The 19,646-nt window shown below is 45.2% G+C and overlaps 1 protein-coding gene across 1 annotated transcript in view; it reads left to right on the forward strand.

Moving 5' to 3' along the window:
• Positions 1 to 63: 63 nt before the first annotated feature.
• LOC126418077 (aldehyde dehydrogenase, mitochondrial) overlaps positions 64 to 19,646 on the forward strand; it is a 125,885-nt gene continuing 106,302 nt past the window's right edge. Inside the window, exon 1 of the mRNA XM_050085165.1 lies at positions 64 to 224. Within this exon, the coding sequence (XP_049941122.1) occupies positions 189 to 224 (36 nt within the window). The 5' untranslated portion in view covers positions 64 to 188. The remainder of the gene's footprint in view (positions 225 to 19,646) is intronic.

The following is a 19,646-nucleotide window of genomic DNA, read 5'->3' on the forward strand; positions in this document are numbered from 1 at the left end:
CAGCGGCCGCCGGCGGCGCTGTCATCGCATCGGGATTCTGTGGAGGGGCAGGCGTAAACACATGTAGTGTCGCTTCTGCCGCGCCCACAGTCGGCCATCGCGAAGCGTCTGCGACAGCTGCGTTATCATATCAAGAGGCGAAACACCGGCTGTGCGATCTCTCTCTCATTCCAGCAAGCGAACCAGCGATGGCCAACAGGAATCCCAAGATTAAATACACCCAGGTAAATGTTTACGTGCTTATAGCTCTGGCGTGTCTGCAGGAGACGATGTAGGAACTTGTAGGACTGTCAAAACACTTGTTCGAATTCACCCAAATCATATTTAGCCACCGTTTTGCGAAAGACCCGATTTTTATTTTTCACGCTTTCACACCTCTCTCTGTCTCTGTCTGTGTGTGTGTGTTTTTCTATTCTATATAGATTTTTGTAATTTTTCCACTGATATATATTGCAATATTAAAATTACTATATCATTCTGCCTTCGCTTTTCATATTTGTCAAAAACGAGAAACTGCAGAGTTACGAATGTATTGTCTTACTAGTGTTTCGGAAGGAATGAGTGTACCGGAACAAACATTGCTTGTTAGTGACTATCAACACAGGAACAGACTCGTAAACTTGACAGCCGCCCGATGGAGACAGGTCAGAGATTATCAAGAGCGACAAAAATAGACGACTCTGCAAGTATTTTTTAGTCTTTGGTGAACACCAAACAATAAAATTCATAAAATATCTTCATACAGCCTGAAGAAGTGTAAAAATAAATTATTTGTCTCAGTTAAAACGCTGAAGAATACTATGCAAGACAACAAAAGCCTGCTGACTATGGTGTGGCTTTCCCGAAACATGGTTTGGGTACAAGAAAAATAAATGCTTTATATTAATGAAGACATACAGATCAACAAACATGGACAGTAACTTGTAAGCTTTTCCCGTCTCACATATTACAATATAAACTACCTGCCGCCTTCCGTAAATTAATTTTCGTTTCGCTTCTGATGCAGATTTAACAGGACCAACTCGCAGTTTTATATCCTCCTACATAGTTACTATTGTTCCACGACATTTTATTTATGATAGCTTCTTCTGTCTAATTATACTTTTGCAAATTCTTTTTTTCTTTGTTTGAAATTTCTGATGCTTGCATGCACTATAGTGCTCGTGATTGTGACGATATGCCGAAGTGACTGGTCACTGATCTTACCGTGGTTCAGAGGAAGCCAGTTTATTGACACGAAACCTGATTCCAAGTGATTTTAAACATTTGTCCAGACAATGTTTGTTGTTTATTGATCTGACAGCGCTGGATTTGCTTTTAGAAGGAACGGGGTTCGAAATCCCGTACGGACCCTCAGATTTAGGTGAGCAGATATTTCACTGAATCACTTTGGGCGAATAGCGGAGTGATTTCTCCAAAAATCAAATTGGAGACTTCCTTCGTGGGTCAAAGCGACCTTGTTCTACATCGACACGACTGTCAAGATGCTGAAGTCAAATCTTGATTAGAGTATTTTAATATCCTGTCATCGCGGACATTAGAGATAGATCAGAAACCGACCTGCAGGCTGGAAATATTGGGCTGTCGAAGGAACAGCTGAATACCCACCTGAAGTACTGGGTGTGAAAGCTCCAAAATCATGGATGAGACTGATTGTAAACTCGAACAGCTATCCACCTCCATCGTTGCCTGAACTTGCCTCTGTTTTGTAGGAAGAATGGTATACGATTCCGTTTGCAAACGATACGGGAGCCATACCTGTCCATTATGAGAAGACTGGAAGCTGTTTTGAATGGCAACGGATTTCCTACACTGTACTGGGCATGGTAATGAACTGTGTTTCAGGTGTTAACCATTTTTTTCCGAACTCCTGTATGTTACCCAGTTAGAATTGCTAATGATGCGCTGAAGGAACTACTGTTGGTAAGCGAGCTGTATGTTTTCTAACTTTACCTTCATGATCTTGTCGTGAGATGTATGTGCGAGGGAACGATATATTGGTTGGCGCTTCAAGGAATGTACGCTTTCTGGTCGTTGACACCAAACTTCTCCATGGCGGACAACACCTCTAGTAGCATCTGCCACTGGAGTAGGATGAGAAGATTCTCGTCCTACACCAGTGGCCGTAACGCTTTCGCGCTTACTAAATGTACCTGTAATGAAAACCGCTGTTCTCTGGAACCTCTTCAAAATGGGGACTCGATGGTCATCTGTTCTCGGACTCGATATCAATTGCGCACAATTCTACATTAAATGGACTCCTATTTGGGAAGACTGGGGTTCAGATCTTTATCTGGCGATCAATGTTTGTTTTCCCTGGTTTCCCTAAATCTATGACCCTCCTCCCTAAGAAAAGTCCAAAATATGAACATGTGCTCGATGTGTAATAACAATGTCCTACATGGGCTGTTAAACCTTGCTCTTCCTTTCTTTTTTGGTCGTAAATAGGACCATTCCTATTGCCCTCGAGAGAAGCGTCACAGAACTTGTCAGTCATGACAACTTGCTTGGATTGTGAAGTTTTCACCCATATCAGTAATGGAGATTCGTCTGCCAGGTCTTCCAGTAATTCCCTGCACTTGTCTTTCATAGCAATCACACTATTCGTGTAGCTGTCGCTCCTAACTACACTACTGGCCATTAAAGTTGTTACACCAAGAAGAAATGCAGATGATAAACGGGTATTCATTGGACAAATATATTATACTAGAACTGACATGTGATCACATTTTCACGCAGCTTGGGTGCATAGATCCAGAGAAATCAGTACCCAGAACAACCACCTCTGGCCGTAATAACGGCTTTGATACGCCTGGGCATTGAGTCAAACAGAACATGGATGGCGTGTACAGGTACAGCTGCCCATGCAGCTTCAACACGATACCACAGTTCATCAAGAGTAGTGGCTGGCGTATTGTGACGAGCCAGTTGCTCGGCAATCAGTGACCAGACGTTTTCAAATGGTGAGAGATCTGGAGAATGTGCTGGTCAGGGCAGCAGTCGAACATTTTCTGTATCCAGAAAGGCCCGTACAGGACCTGCAACATGCGGTCGTGCATTATCCTGCAGAAATGTAGGGTTTCGTAGGGATTGAATGAATGGTAGAGCCACGGGTCGTAACACATCTGAAATGTAGCGTCCACTGTTCAAAGTGCCGTCAATGCGAACAAGAGGTGACCGAGATGTGTAACCAATGGCACCCCATACCATCACGCCGGGTGATACGCCAATATGGCGATGACGAATACACGCTTCCAATGTGCGTTCACTGCGATGTCTCCAAACACGGATGCGAACATCATGATGCTGTAGACAGAACCTGGATTCATCCGAAAAAAAGACGTTTTGCCATTCGTGCACCCAGGTTCGTCGTTGAGTACACCATCGTGGGCGCTCCTGTCTGTAATTCAGCGTCAAGGGTAACCGAAGCCATGGTCTCCGAGCTGATAGTCCATGCTGCTGCAAACGTCGTCGAACTGTTCGTACAGATGGTTGTTGTCTTGCAAACGTCCCCATCTGGTGACTCAGGGATTGAGACGTGGCTGCACGATCCGTTACAGCCATGCGGATAAGATGCCTGTCATCTCGACTGCTAGTGATACGAGGCCCCTGGGATCCAGCACGGCGTTCCGTATTACCCTCCTGAACCCACCGATTCCATATTCTGCTACGCATTTCTCCTCCTTACACAAGGCACCACAGCAACGTTTCACCAGGCAGCGCCGATCAACCGCTGTTTGTGTACCAGAAATCGGTTGGGAACTTTCCTCATTTCAGCACTTTGTAGGTGTCGCCACCGGCGCCAAACATGTGTTGCTTCAAAAGGGTCAATCGACGCTCAAACATAAAGCAGAATGTTTCATGTAAAATAGAATCTTTATGGTCCAACACACTGAAATGAAGTTTGACCAACGCGAGCAGCAATGTCGCGAAACGATAAACCGCAATCGCCATAAGCTACAATCCGACCTTTATCAAAGTCGGAAACGTGATGGTACGGATTTCTCCTCATTACACGAGGCATCACAACAACGTTTTACCAGGCAACGCCGATCAACCGCTGTTTGTGTATGAGAAATCGGTTGGAAACTTTCCTCATTTCAGCACGTTGCAGGTGTCGCCACCGGCGCCAACCTTGTGTGAATGATCTGAAAAGCTAATCATTTGCATATCACAGCATCTTCTTCCAGTCAATTAAAGTTCGCGTCTGTAGCACGTCATCTTCGTGGTGTAGCAATTTTAATGGCCAGTAGTGTATATCAGCGCAACTGGCTTACAGTGCCCGGCATGTACAGCTTGCTCCCTCAGTCCAGTAATGCAGCATGTTTAAGGCTCTTATAGCTGTAGAAAAACTTTCTCGACGGCATCTTGTCAGCGTTCCGCGTGCCACAGTACCTCGAATATTTCGCCTTACAGTGATAAGTCTGCCTCGTTGTGAGTTTCCCAGACCGTATTAATAGGGACCTCCAGGAATGACTGATGGCATGATTTTCAGATTTACTGCAACGAGGCTTGGTTCGTGTTCAGGTTCTGAGGAAGGCATCCAGGCCAGGCGTCGAAATATTGCACCCAAGAATGGAGTAATCACTTAAACTAGAAACCCGGAGACATACTGTCAGTTTCTCGATCGTTTAGGGTACACATTGTGGAGTGGCTATCACTCCCCTTGTGACGCTTCAAAAACGGCACTCGATGCCAAAACATAAAGCATAATGTTTCATGTAAAATAGAATCTTTATGGTCCAACACACTGAAAACACACTGAAATTAAGTTTGAAAATTGTGACAATATGCGAAGGGTTGACTCAGTAATTGTTACTAGTAACTACTTTTATTTTTTAAGATACTGAATCGAAATTTTTAACAGTATAGTCACATTAAACATGACTCAATAGACTGTGGAAGAGAAATACAGGGTGTTTCAAAAAGTAAAATTTGAAAATTCATATATATTAGTTTATAGTACCTACAGAGGTGATTATAGAGTCAATTTGTAGGGAAATACATGAAGTTTTGTCTCTCGTAGTTCGCTATATAGTGCCGAATCGCACCGTAAGGAGCACTAGCGGCAGTTGCGTTAAAGATGGCACTGGACCCAAGCATGCTAGCTGTGTGTTTTGTTTTAAAGAATCGAAGTCAGCGACAACAGTTCAGCGTAATTTCCATACCGAGTACGCTAAAGATCCTCCTAGTAGGCGTACAGTTTGAGTCAGATAAGTGTTTGGTAGAAACAAGATGCTTGGTAAGATATGGGAAATCATCTGGTTGTCCAAGCTCATCTGACGATGTCGTTAAACAAATGAGTCAACGTCTTGTCAACAGTCCTACGAAATCGACCTGGCGTGCATCTCGCAAACTGCAAACCCCACATGCGACCTTTTGGCATATGTTGAAAAACCGTTTGCACTTGAAACGGTACAGATTGACGATCGTACAAGCAATAAGACACTGTAAAAATTTACTATAGTGATCGAAGCAGAAGAAATGAGTTAGTTTGTGCTGCGACCGGGACTTGAACCCAGGTCTTCTTGCTTGCTAGGCAGAAATGCTAACCATTACACCCCCGCAGTACGATGGTCAACGTTGCTGCACGAACTACCTAAGCTGCGTGCCCTCCCCAACACAAACATCAGTTCATTTTTCCCTTACATATTGTCTCTACTGCCAGGGCTGTACGACATTGACAAGAACCCCAGCATTGGACGTAATGGAACGTACATGTACCATTGGTAATCTTATAGATCTTATAATTATAAGACTGATAAAATTGCTCGAAAGAACTTCTGTGCGGATATGTTAAATCGATTACATGAGGATGAACATTTCTTGGACAAAATCATCTTTTCTGAAGAGTCGACTTTTCACTTAGCACACACACCTGTAGGATTTGAGGCAAAGAAAATCCACATCAAACATTGCAACATGTTCGTGATAGCTCTAAACTGAACGTTTTTTGTGCATTGAGCAAGAACAAAATGTACGGCTCCCTCTTTTCCCGTGAGAGAACCGTCAATGGGATAGTGTACCTGGACATGTTGAAACAATTTTTGATACCACAGATCGATGAGAATGACCAAGAACGAAATGTTTACTTCATGCAAGATGGTGCACCACCCCACTACCTGGCTGTCGTCCTGAATTTTCTCAGTGACCGCTTTCCAGGTCAATGGATTGGCCCTGGTGCACCAATTCATGGCCCCCACGTTCCCCAGACCTGACAGCACTCGATTTTTTAAAGAATGGGGATTAATCAAGGATATCGTGTTTGTACCTCCTGTGCCAGCTCACTACCTGAATTTAGAGCAAGAATTTACGCCGCTACTGAGCAAGTTATACTTGCAATGCTACAGCGAGTTTGGCAAGAAATTGACTTCCGATGGGATGTGTGCAGGAAACCACACACATCTTTAGTGTAAGGTAAAAAAAACTTTAATGTGTTTCCCTACAAAATAACACTAAACCCAGCTCTATATCTTCTTTCTATAAATTTGTTTGAATTTTTAAAGTTTTAAAGTCTGTTTTCAAAAACCCTGAATAGTAACACTTTTCAGTGTTCTACAGAGTTTCAACAAAAATAGACTTTGGATTTGGTAACAGTGGAGATCAAGGGTGTTGGACAAGTGTAGTTCCACTTCCATTACGATGTAAACACCACGTAACGGGAATGGAAATACGCTGGGACATTACGTACTACTCATGTGCATCTACCACCTGGTCAAAAGTATCTAGGCATCTTTTACTGGAGGTTAATGTGGAGTATGTCCACCTGTTCGCCTTTATGATGGCTTGAAATCTGCCAGGGACATTTACATCGAAGTGTCTGAATGTCTCTGGGTGAATAAGGCCGTATTCTTCCTCAAAAGTCGTAACGGATACTGGAGTCTGGAGCGACGTCGTCTTTCTGACACTTCCCAGAGGTGTTCCGCTGGGTTGAGGTGGGGACTCTGCGCAGGCCAGTCCATTTCAGGAATGTTATTGTTCACAAACTATTGTCTCACAGATGCTACTCTATTTTAGCGTGCGTTGTGCTGATACAATCAATCATCGTCTCCGAACTGTTCCTCTATTGTACGCTGTATACAGTGCTGAGTGTGTTCACATTCTTTCGCGTTTAGCGTTTTTCGTAAGCACAATAAGGGGATCACACCCTAACCACGAAAAACGCCCTTGTACCATAACACCACCTCCTTTGTACTTCACTCTTAGCACTACACCTGGTGGCAGGCATTCAACAGACTCAGACCCTTCCAGTCGATTACCACGGAGTATAGCGTAGTTTATCACACTAAATAATTCGTTTCCCTTCGTCCACCGACCAGTGGCGTGGTTCCGTACACCGCCTCAAGTGTCACTTAGCATTCACTACAGTAATGTGTGGGTTGTAAGGAGCTGCTGGACCACTGTACCCCATTACTTTCAATTCCCTATTCCCAGCCATTGTGCTAGCTGAACTGCTGGTATACTCTTCATCATAAGAATAAATCTGATGAAAACAAACACAAAAGCGATAATTGGTCAGAAGCCGTAGCACTCGTACACTGGTGGTGTTACGCTCTTGGAAGTAGGTCATACTTATGTATGACTTTAAGATATTCAAATGTATTAACATCCATCAACGTTTTCCTTAATCACGCTTTAGTTATGTAGTTTTTATTTCAAAATTCGTGTGCAGTCAGGGGCGATTCTAGAAGTCGGTCGGGGGGGGGGGGGGGGTTGGGGGAATGGAATATCGCTTAACAAATGGCTCTGAGCACTATGCGACTTAACTTCTGAGGTCATCAGTCGCTTAGAACTTAGAACTAATTAAACCTAACTAACCTAAGGACATCACACACATCCATGCCCGAGGCAGGATTCGAACCTGCGACCGTAGCGGTCACGCGGTTCCAGACTGAAGCGCCTTTAACCGCACGGCCACACCGGCCGGCTATCGCTTAACAAAAGAAGAGTTGGAGTCCTCCACCAACAAATTGGTAAAATTTGGCGTTGCTTAAAGTAGTGCTATAGGTATGCGTGTTGAAATACAGAGATATGTAAACAGGCAGAATAAGGCGCTGCGGTCGACAATAACTATAGAAGACACGCGTGGTTAGTAGATCGGGTTCTACTGCTGCAGTGGCGGGTTATCAAGGTATAAGTGAGTTTTAACGTGGTGTTATGGTCGGCGCACGAGCGATGACACACAGCATCTCAGAGGTAACGATAAAATGTCAATTTTCCCGTACGACAATTTTACGAGTGTACCGTGAATATCAGGAATCCGGTAAAACACCAAATCTCCGACATCGCTGCTGCCGGTAAAACATCCTGCAAGAACGTGATCAACGACAACTGAAGAGAATCGTTGAACGTAACAGAAGTGTAACCCTTTCGCAAATTGCTGCAGATTTCAATGCTGGGCCATCGACAAGTGTTAGCGAGCGAACCATCGTCGATATGGGTTTTCGGAGACGAAGGCCCGCTCGTGTACCCTTGATGACTGCACGACACAAAGCTTTACACCTCGCCTGGGCCCGTCAGCACCAACTTTGGTCTGTTGATGACTGGAAACATTTTGCCTGGCCGGACGAGTTTTGTTTCAGATTGTATCAAGAGGATGGACGTGTACGGGTATGGACTCTGCATGTCAGCGGGGGACTGTTGAAGCTTGTGGAGGTTCTGTGCGTGGGGTGTGTGCAGTTGGAGTGATATGGGACCCCTGACACGTCTAGATACGACTCTGACAGGTGACACGTACGTAAGCATCCTGTCTGATCACCTGCATCCATTCACGTCGACGCTGCATTCCGACGGACTTGGGCAATTCCAGCAGGACAAAGTGACACCCCACGTATCCAGAATTGCTACAGAGTGGCTACAGGAACACTACCGGTGGCCACCAAACTCCCCAGACATGAACATTATTGAGCATATCTGGCATGCCTTGCAACGTGTTGTTCAGAAGAGATGTCCACTCTTTCGTACTCTTACGGATTTATGGACAGCCCTGCAGGATTGGCGGTGTCAGTTTCCTCCAGTACTACTTCGCACATTAGTAGAGTCCGTACCACGCCGTGTTGCGGCACCTTTGCGAGCTCGCGGGGCCCCTACAAGATATTTGGCAGCTGTACCAGTTTCTTTCGCCCTTGAGTCACTGTCTACGACCACCTGCATGCTTTCGCATAGCATTTCGTCTTTCAGCGGCCTTATTTAAAAGCAGAATGACATTTTGGGTCACACCAACGGTAGTGACACTTTGACCGGCTTCGAGGCGTCCAACTGCTTGTTCACGATCGTAAGCACTCGAATGATGTCTCCCAGACGTGTTGCCGTACTGCATGGAATATCGCAGTAATCGGTTCCACAAGTTCCGTCGGACACCGTAATGCGTAACTGTCGAACGTATACAGAGCGTTCGCGCATAGGCTTCGCTGCACTTAACACGTCCCGCCCTCTATATTTCATTTTACTGCCGTTTGTCAATTGTTCTGTACCAAGTGTCAGTTGTTCTTTACAAGGGAACCTCCCCATCGCACCCCCTCTCAGATTTAGTTATAAGTTGGCACAGTGGATAGGCCTTGAAAAACTGAACACAGGTCAATCGAGAAAACAGGAAGAAGTTGTGTGGAACTATGAAAAAAAAAGCAAAATATGCAAACTGAGTAGTCCATGTGTAAGATAAGCAACATAAAGGCGAACGTGAGATAAGGAGCGCCGTGGTCCCGTGGTTAGCGTGAGTAGCTGCGGAATGAGAGGTCCTTGGTTCAAGTCTTCCCTCCGATGAAAAGTTTACTTTCTTTATTTTAGCATAGTTGTGATCTGTCCGTTCATTGATTGACGTCTCTGTTCACTGTAATAAGTTTAGTGTCTGTGTTTTGCGACCGCACCGCAAAACCGTCCGATTAGTAGACGAAAGGACGTGCCTCTCCAATGGGAACCGAAAACATTTGACCGCAAGGTCATAGGTCAACCGATTCCTTACAGTAAAACACGTCTAATATATTCCATACGCCACTGGTGACGGCATGTGCGTCACATGACAGGAATATGTTGTCGACCCACTTGGCGAATGGGTAAAAGGATTCTTCTACCTTGCCCGATTTAGGTTTTCTTGTGGATGTGATAATCACTCCCAAAAAGTGATGAAAACATAAGAGTTTGTCACGTAAACTGAAAATAAAAAATTAAACTTTTCATCCGAGGGAAGACTTGAACCAAGGATCTGTCATACCGCAGCTGCTCGCGCTAACCACGGGACCACGGCGCTCCTAAGCTCACACGCTCCTTGATGTTGCCTATATTGTGCATAGACTACTCAGTTTGTATATTTTGCTTATTTTTTCATAGTTCCACACAACTTCTTCCTGTTTTCTCGATTGATCTGTGTTCAGTTTTTCAAGGCCTATCCACTGTGCCAACTTATAACTAAATCTGAGGGGGGTGCGATGCGGAGGTTCCCTTGTTAGCAGTTGGCATTTGTTCCTTAGCAAGCTCTGTAGTATGTCTGTACGTGAACGCTAATCCCAAGAGCTACTGTAGTTGTTTTCATACGGTTTTCACTAACAGATGGACATTCATGAGGAACTTAGTGTGTGTAATCTATCACCACAACGCTACAGAAGTCGTCCCGACGTAGATAGTGCTAGGCGTGAGAATTCTGAGCGGCTCGTTAGTTCCTACTAAATAGAGCTGTACCAGTAAACCCCGATTCCTAAAAAAATCTAACTTCCGCGTATAAAACAACTTCAAACGTCTGGTTACTTTAATATGTTAACTATTTGACTTCAAGCATCTCAGCGAGAAAATTTTTTGGGAAGGTATGAAATTAAGCTTAAAATTTGTTGTAAGTCGCTAAGTGTTCTCATTATGAAACACTGGGTGAATGCAGTCCTAAGCAATAGCAAGTTTTTTCAAGCTTCTTAGTGGTTGCGGCGTCACATCTCCTGAACTGTGGGTCATACAAAGGTATTATTTTGCAGGTACATTCAGTAGTACATGTGGAGACTGTCTGAGAACTATGTTGCGAATAAAGTTAATAGCAAAGTAGTAATATCATAGAACGTCATGTCTGATGCTGCAGTTTTACTGCATGAACAGCGAAAATGAACGACAATTTGTGATGATAGCGAAATTTGAATATTACACGTATTCGCCTTGTTTCAGCACGTTTTGAGTTTTAATAATAGCAATGTCGTTGCTACGGATGTAAAGAGAAGTAAAGTATGTGAAAGGAGGTATGTAAAACAAACGCACAGTGTTAAATATATTGAAATGAGGCACTGTATATGTTGAACAATATCTAGACATGGTATTATAAAGTCTTGTATTGTAGAGATCAGCTCTGCGATTTTATGGCCATTTGTTTACCAGGCAAGTGCTAGGTAAACTTGCAAGTGTGTCCGACTAAACTGACAGACAGTGTATACGTATCGGTGCTATGTTCATGTACAGATAAAATTTATGCATGACAGTCTGATTAATTTCTTTCAATCTATGCAGGTTCTCAAACTGTTGGGTGTATCTATGTATTTCTGCATGAGACAGTTTCCTATAAAGTGTCAGTGTAACGTAATTAATTATAACAGATTTGAAATGTGAATCAGTGCAGCAGAAAACATAAAAAATATTGTCGGCTTTCACTTCTTATCCCGCTACCGAAAAAAAGTGAATAAAGTGGAGTCTGAGTTATGGTACTATGGTGCAAAAGCGCAATGCCATTGTCTTCGCATCTGCAGTTCCTGGTATTATATTTGTTAGGATGTCTGTGAAACGCGTATATAAAGTTTCGCGGTATTTCTGAAGGTGACCTATCTGTAGCAGCGAAGTAATAACACTCTTAATGCGGGCTAAAATGCGCCATCCCAAAATCACGTGACTTAAGCAGCAGCAGATGTTGCGGACGGAATTCTCGTTCTGCGCATCTCTGCTGGGCCGTCAGCGGGAAAAGTTTCGAAAAGGTTCGAAATCGTGTTAGGTTTGTGTCAAGTCGCTAAGTGCTTTGATTCTCAAATACTGGATGAATAAAGTCCTTGTGTTTGTGCGCCATCAGTTACACTGCACCAAGACACAGTTTCTAGCAGTAATACTCGTCTTATTGTCTTAAACTCTTAACATGAGGTTATACTTCTTAACTGGTAGATTACGTCAGCATTTTCAGTTTTCTAAAATTCGGTTGATAATTATACGAAATATTGAAAATCAAATTTTTGTTGCCCCCTGGAAGCCATTAGATAGGCAGCTGCATTTGGTTCCGGGTTCTAGAACAGTCGCTTGCTAATAAGATACCATGTGGTTATAATTAAACTTTCCATATTTAACACCTTATAACACGGAAACTAATTACCGTACGAGTCCAAACTTGGTAGCATTAATGTCAAGGACATGGGGAAGAGAAATAACGCAGAATCAATTCAGCTGAAACACTTTTAATGTGCCGCTATGGTACATCATACCATCAGATACCGGTACCATTACTGATAGAAAAGGAGCTCAATATGGCGCCCATCAGTGTCCAGAAGAATCTGAAAGCGCAGAATTGCCTTCTGCACAGCGGAACGAAGCATGCCCGTAGGTATGTTGACTACCTCTCTTGATGTGCTGCGCTTCAGATCAGCACGTGTGTGAATTTTCTCCTGGTAAACCCTGTCCTTCAGGTAGGGCCACAACCAGAAATCACAGGGAGTGAGATCAGGTGATCGTGCCGGCCAATCATTTGGAAACGTCCGCCCCGGTAGCTGAGTGGTCAGCGTGACAGATTGTCGTCCTATGGGCCCAGGTTCGATTCCCGGCTGGGTCGGGTATTTTCTCCGCTCCGGGACTGGGTGTCGTGCTGTCTTCATCATCATTTCATCCCCATCCGGAGGGCAGGTCGCCCAATGTGGCGTCAAATGTAATAAGAACTGCAGCAAGGCGACCGGACCTGCCCCGCAAGGGGCCTAGCGGCCAATAACGCCAGACGCTCATTTCCATAGTCTCACACAACTGACCATTCCCAGTGCACTTGTAGACGTGTCAACACGAGCTTTGACAAAAGGAGCAGGGCGTTATTGGTGAAGCTTCATTATCAGAAACAACAGTAATGCTGCAGCAGCACTTCGAGAATATCGCCGGCTGAAAGGGTTACGGAAGGGTCCTCTTTCTCCACCTGCTGTGTGGAGCGTGATGAAAAAGTTCGAATTAACTGGAGAACTGGGCGTCGCTCTGGGAAGAGGCCGACGACCGTTTGCACCACAGGTGGTTGATGAAATCGCTGTTGCTACGGCAGACAACGCTGCGCGTAATTCCCGATCGTCAGGCAGTGCACTTGTTGTGTCACGGCAGTTGAACATCCTTTGGTCCATTATACGGAAGGTGCTTCGAACGATTCTCAAATGGTATCCATACAACATCCATATCGTACAGCAGCTTGCACCACAGGACACACAACGACGTGTTCACTTCCCTCTCGAGAGGGCTGGCCCTGGATCATCCTATGAACAGACGAAGCTCATTTTTCTCTGGGGGATGAGGTGAACACACAGAATTGTCGAGTGTGGGGATCTTCATCTCCAGGCAGTTCCTCTATGTGGTGAACGTGTCACCGTATGGTGTGGCTTCACGGCTACGTTCACCGTTGGCCCATTCTGTTTTGAACAGGTTGGCATTCAAGGACCAAAGACATGCTGTGTGACTGGCCAGCGTTACTGCGATATTCTTTCCCAGTGTTTCATACCAGTGTTCGATTTGTGCTTTTACCAGTGGGGGGGATGTCTTAGGGGGTTAGTATAATTATATATGTTACTAGCTTGGACCGTGGCGTTACCCATGGTTAAACAGTTATTTATAAATAGATGTTAATGCCGAAATTCACTATTCACGCGTAAGCACTATCAGAAAAGCCATCCCTTGTTATATCTTTAAAAGTACACTATAGGTAAAGATTATTTACAAAATCATCTACATACAGATACACGAGGGGAATTCAAAAAGTAAAGGCACATTTGTGAAAAGCTGTACTTATTCTGATGATAGAAAACTGAAACATGCGTTATTTTTCTACATAACCTCCCTGGACTTCAATGCAGTTTTTCCGACGTTTTACGAGTTTTTTTTATTTCATCAGAAAATACGTTTTTCGGTTGCATCTGTAACCAATTTTGCACCGCAGCAATGACGTCTTCATCACTTTCAAATCTTCTTCCCTGTAGTGCTTCCGTTAAGGGTCCAAACATGTGAAAATCGCTTGGAGCCAGGTCTGGACTGTGGATGTTCCAGCACCTCGAATCTCTACTCCTTTATTGCGTCGGCTGTCCGTTTGGCAGAATGTGGGCGAGCGTTATCTTGCTGCAGGATGACACCTCTTCGCAGTTTTCCACGACGTTTGGATATGATTGCAGGTTTTAGTTTCGTACGCAACACATCACATCCACCATACAATACGGACCTGGCTCTAAAGCCTCGTTTACGCTGGGGCGACGTCTTGCTACATTGTGGCATGCTACGGAAATGTGGCGTGCGTCGTCTTGTCGTTTAGTTCTAAATGTTTTGAAATGCTTACCTACTACATAACACTTTTTCAAAATTAATAAGCACACATATTAATAGTATTAATAGTAAGACTGTATTAAAAACTTTCAGTGTTCGGCTCCACAAATTTAAATTATATGTGAGGTTTTACTCCAGTGCGTGGGAAATAAACATCCCAGGTTGGGATGCATAAACTAAAACCAGAGGAATGGATGGTCTGATGAAGAGGGGGGAAATCCCCCCCCCATCCCCCCCCCCCCCTGCAAATCTCACACTTCCATACCCACCGTACAGGAAAGAGGCGCATTGAATGAAACAGTTTTCAGGCAAGATGGGGCCCCATCGCACACCGCTCCTGAAGTTTACCTGCTTCTCCGAAACACACTAAAGAATTATCAGCCGATCGTTTCCAAATGGAAATGGAATTGAGCGTTTGGCGTCATTGGCCGGGAGGCCCCTTGCGGGGCAGGTCCGGCCGCCTTGGTGCAGGTCTTATTACATTCGACGTCACATTGGGCGACCTGCGCGCCGGATGGGGATGAAATGATGATGAAGACAACACAACACCCAGTCCCTGAGTGGGGAAAATCTCCGACCCAGCCGGGAATCGAACCCGGGCCCGTAGGACGGCAATCCGTCACGCTGACCGCTCAGGTATCGGGGCGGACTGTGAGACTGTGAATCACAACGACTGATCAAGGCACCTGGTGGCCATGGTTGGAACTGAACAGTGGCGCTGTGAAATCATGCAGCCCATACTCTGGGCATTAATGCTACCAAGTTTGGTACTCGTACGGTAGTTAGTTTCCATGTTATAAAGTGTTAAATAGGGGAAGTTTAATTATAACCACGCGGTAGATTTCTTACTGGAAGCAGTGGCGGCAAATAACCACACAATCGCAGTTATCTCGCAAGCGGCTCGATTGCGGGCCAATATTCACTGGAACTGTTTTGCGTCTGTTTTAAACTTTCACCCGTGTGAGTTTGAGCTTCTCGGCATGGCGCCCGAAGCGGCCGCTTGGCGCCGCAACCCAGCCCTGCCCCAGCGTGACGTCACCACAGGCCGTCTGGATGGAGTCTGCGTCGGCTGTAAAACTAAACCCGTGTTTAGTGCTGCAGCTGTGACGCTCATAACAAAAGAGGCTCCTGCCGGCTCGGGTTGCATCTTGATTCACTCTGCATGCAGAGGAATCAAGATGCGCGGCGGTGTGAGGGAGGGGAGGGGCTGCGAAGCGCGTTGTTAACGCGAGCCGCGTATTGGGTGACACGTTAAGACTTGTGCCGTCGTAAACGTCGTTGGTGAGCGAAGTACATCGTGAACTGTTTCTACGCACGGGCGCGCTCCTAGACAGATACGCCACCTTAGCACAGTGGCCTCGCACAAGTGCGCCGACTACCATAACACGACTCCCTCCCCAGTCCAAATTCCCATTCATCCGTCAGTCCACTTTGTATCTCCCCCTCTCCCCCCCCCCCCCCGCAAAAAAAATTGAAAAGGATTGCAGAAGCTCTCCAAATGAATTTGGAGTAGCACCTCAGCATCGAACGAAACGTGGAGTCCTGCCTGAGACACAGGCATATGAGCCTTAATCAAATGAAACTACAAGACTTCAGAAGCCTTATCAAGCCTCAAACATCTATGATGTACAGGATGGTCCATTGATAGTGACCGGGCCAAATATCTCACAAAATAAGCGTCAAACGAAAAAACTACAAAGAACGAAACTTGTCTAGCTTGAAGGGGGAAACCAGATGGCGCTATGATTGGCCCGCTAGATGGCGCTGCCATAGGTCAAACGAATATCAACTGCGTTTTTTTAATAGGGACCCACATTTTTTATTACATGTTCGTGTAGTACGTAAAGAAATATGAATGTTTTAGGTGGACCACTTTTTTCGCTTTGTGATAGTTGGTGCTGTAATAGTCACAAACGGGTAAGTACGTGGTATCACGTAACATTCCGCCATTGCGGACGATATTTGCTTCGTGATACATTACCCGTGTTAAAATTGACCGTTTAGCAATTGCGGAAGAGGTCGATATCGTGTTGATAACAATAGCCAACACGATATCGACCTTTTCCGCAATTGCTAAACGGTCCATTTTAACACGGGTAATGTATCACGAAGCAAATACCGTCCGCAATGGCGGAATGTTACGTGATACCACGTACTTATCCATTTGTGACTATTACAGCACCAACTATCACAAAGCGAAAAAAGTGGTCCAACTAAAACATTCATATTTCTTTACGTACTACACGAATATGTAATAAAAATGGGGGTTCCTATTTTAAAAACGCAGTTGATATTCGTTTGAGCTATGGCAGCGCCATCCAGCGGGCCAATCATAGCGCCATCTGGTTTCCCCCTTCAAGCTAGACAAGTTTCGTTCTTTGTAGTTTTTTCGTTTGACGCTTATTTCGTGAGATATTTGGCCCGGTCACGATCAATGGACCACCCTGTATATCTATGCAGACGGAAGAGACGAACGAAAATATGTACGGAGGCCGGAATTCGAAGACGGATCTCCTGGTCACTACACAGATGTGTTCAGCACTACACCACCATGGCGCAGTGGCTTTGCGCACTGGAAGTGCACTCTAGAGACCTGAAAAGGCGTTTGCACGTATGTTGTTTCATTTCATTAAAGCACGTATGCCTGGGTTTCGGGCATGATCTCCGTTTCGTCCAATGCTGAGGTGCTCTTCCAATATAACTGAAGCGCCAAATAAACTGGTACAGGCATGCGTATTCAAATACGGCGCAGTGGTCGGCAACACATATGAGACAACAAGTGTCTGGCGTAGTTGTCAGATCGGTGACTGCTGCTACAATGACGGATTATCAAGATTCAAGTGAGTTTGAACGTGATCTTATAGTCGCTACATGAGCGACGGGGGACAGCATCGACGTAGCGATGAAGTGGGGATTTTCCCATGTGACCATTTCATGAGTGAATATCAGGAATCCGGCAAAACATCAAATCTCCGGCTTCGCTGCAGCCGGAAAAAGATCCTGCAAGAACGGGACTAATTACGACTCAAGAGAACCGTTCAATGTGATAGAAGTGCAACCCTTCCGAAATTTGCTGGAGACTTCAATGCTGGGCCACCAACAAGTGTCAGGGTGCGAACCAATCGGCGAACGAGCGATGGTACACGGCTTCTCAGAGGTAGCGATGAAGTGAGGATTTTCCTGTACGACCATTTCACGAGTGTTCATATTGTTCAAATGGCTCTAAGCACTATGGGACTTGACATCTGAGGTCATCAGTCCCCTAGACTTAGAACTACGTAAACTTAACTGACCCAAAAACATCACACACATCATTGCCCGAGGTAGGATTCGAACCTGCGACTGTAGCAGCAGTGCGGTTCCAAACGGAAGCGCCTAGAACCGCACGGTCACAGCAGCCGGCTTCACGAGTGTACCGTGAATATCAGGAATCCCGTAAAACATCAAATTTCCGACATCGCTGTGGCCGGAGAAAGATCCTACAAGAACGGGACCAATGGCGACTCAAGATAATCGTTCAACGTGACATAAGTGCAACCCTTCTACAGATTGCTGCATACTTCAGTGCTGGGCCATCAGCAAGTGTCAGCGTCCGAACTATTCCACGAAACGTCGTCGATATGGACTTTCGGAGCCGTAGGCCCACTCGAGTACCGTTGATTACTGCACGACACAAAGCTTTACGCCTCGCCTGGGCCAGTCAGTACCGGCATTGGACTGTTGATGAGTGGAAACACATTGCCTGGTTGGACGAGTCTCGTTTCTTACTGTATCGAGCGGATGGACGTGTACGGCTATGGAGACAAGCTGTTGATCCTGCATGTCAGCAGGGAACTGTTCAAGGTGGTGGAGGCTCAGTAATGGTGTGGGGCGTGTGCAGTTGGAGTGATATGGGACCCCTGATACGTCTAGATACAGCTGTAGGGCAGGTGACATGTACGTAAGCATCCTGTCTGATCACCTGCATCCATTCATGTCCTTTGTGCATTTCGACGGATTTGGGCAATTTCAGCACGACAATGCGACAACCCACACGTCCAGCATTGCTACAGAGTTGCTCCAGGAACACTCTTCTGAGTGTAAACTCTTCCGCTGGCCACTAGACCCCCTAGACATGAACATCATTGAGCATATCTGGGATGCCTTGCAACGTGCTGTTCAGAAGAGATCTCCATCCCCTCGTACTCTTACGTATTTATGGACACACCTGGAGGATTCACGGTGTCAGTTCCCTCCAGCACTACTTCAGACATTAGTCGAGTCCATACCACGCCGTGTTGCGGCACTTCCGCGTGCTCGTGGGGGCCCTAAACGATATTAGGCAGGTGTACCAGTTTCTTTGGGTCTTCAGTGTAGTTGATGAGCCTCTCCAATGGTGTTAGAGTTTAGGGGAAATACGAAGTGGGTTGAGGCGTGAGTAGGAATTTGTACTGAGGAGGGAGGCGTTCTAGCATGTGCGTGCAGTTGTGCAAAAGCCAGTATACCAGGGTGGTGTAGTGGTTGGCGAATGTGTCTAGTAGGCAGGAGACACGCGTTCGAATGCCGGCCTTGGTACAAATTTTCGTTTGTCGCTTCAGCCTGCGTATATACACTATAGATGTTTGAGACTTCAAATGGTATCTGGGCCCATATACTTTTATTTGATCTTTTGAAAAGTCTTAATGGTGTGGAACGAGTCATTTTACATTCACATCACAGATGAATTTCTAAATGTAAGAGGAGTCCCAAAAACTGTCTAAAAAGTCATTACCAACAATTTTACAGGTTCTGGAACTGTGCGAGATGTTACCTTGTTTGGGGAAGCAAAAAAATGAATTTCTGTAAAATTGTCAGTATATTCAGTCTACAAGGACGTGCCTCCAAATTTTTTATTCTGTTCTCATCGTCGGTTGATGTATTAAGTCATGCACATTCCTCGGTCGTTGTTCCTAGTTCGCTGACACAAGCTGCACTCTTTTTGATGTGTTCCATTTCATATCCCTACAAATTGTTTGTATTAGTTGACAGATTCAAACTGTGACTGATACTATAGTCACAGCATATTGCGTTTTTGCGTTTCGTGAACTGCATAACATTGTATTTGTGAACATTTAAAGCGAATTGCCAATTTTTGCACCGCTTCAAGATCTGACTATTCGCGCAGC

The sequence above is a fragment of the Schistocerca serialis genome, chromosome 1, assembly GCF_023864345.2.
Source record: "Schistocerca serialis cubense isolate TAMUIC-IGC-003099 chromosome 1, iqSchSeri2.2, whole genome shotgun sequence".
Classification (NCBI taxonomy): domain Eukaryota; kingdom Metazoa; phylum Arthropoda; class Insecta; order Orthoptera; family Acrididae; genus Schistocerca; species Schistocerca serialis.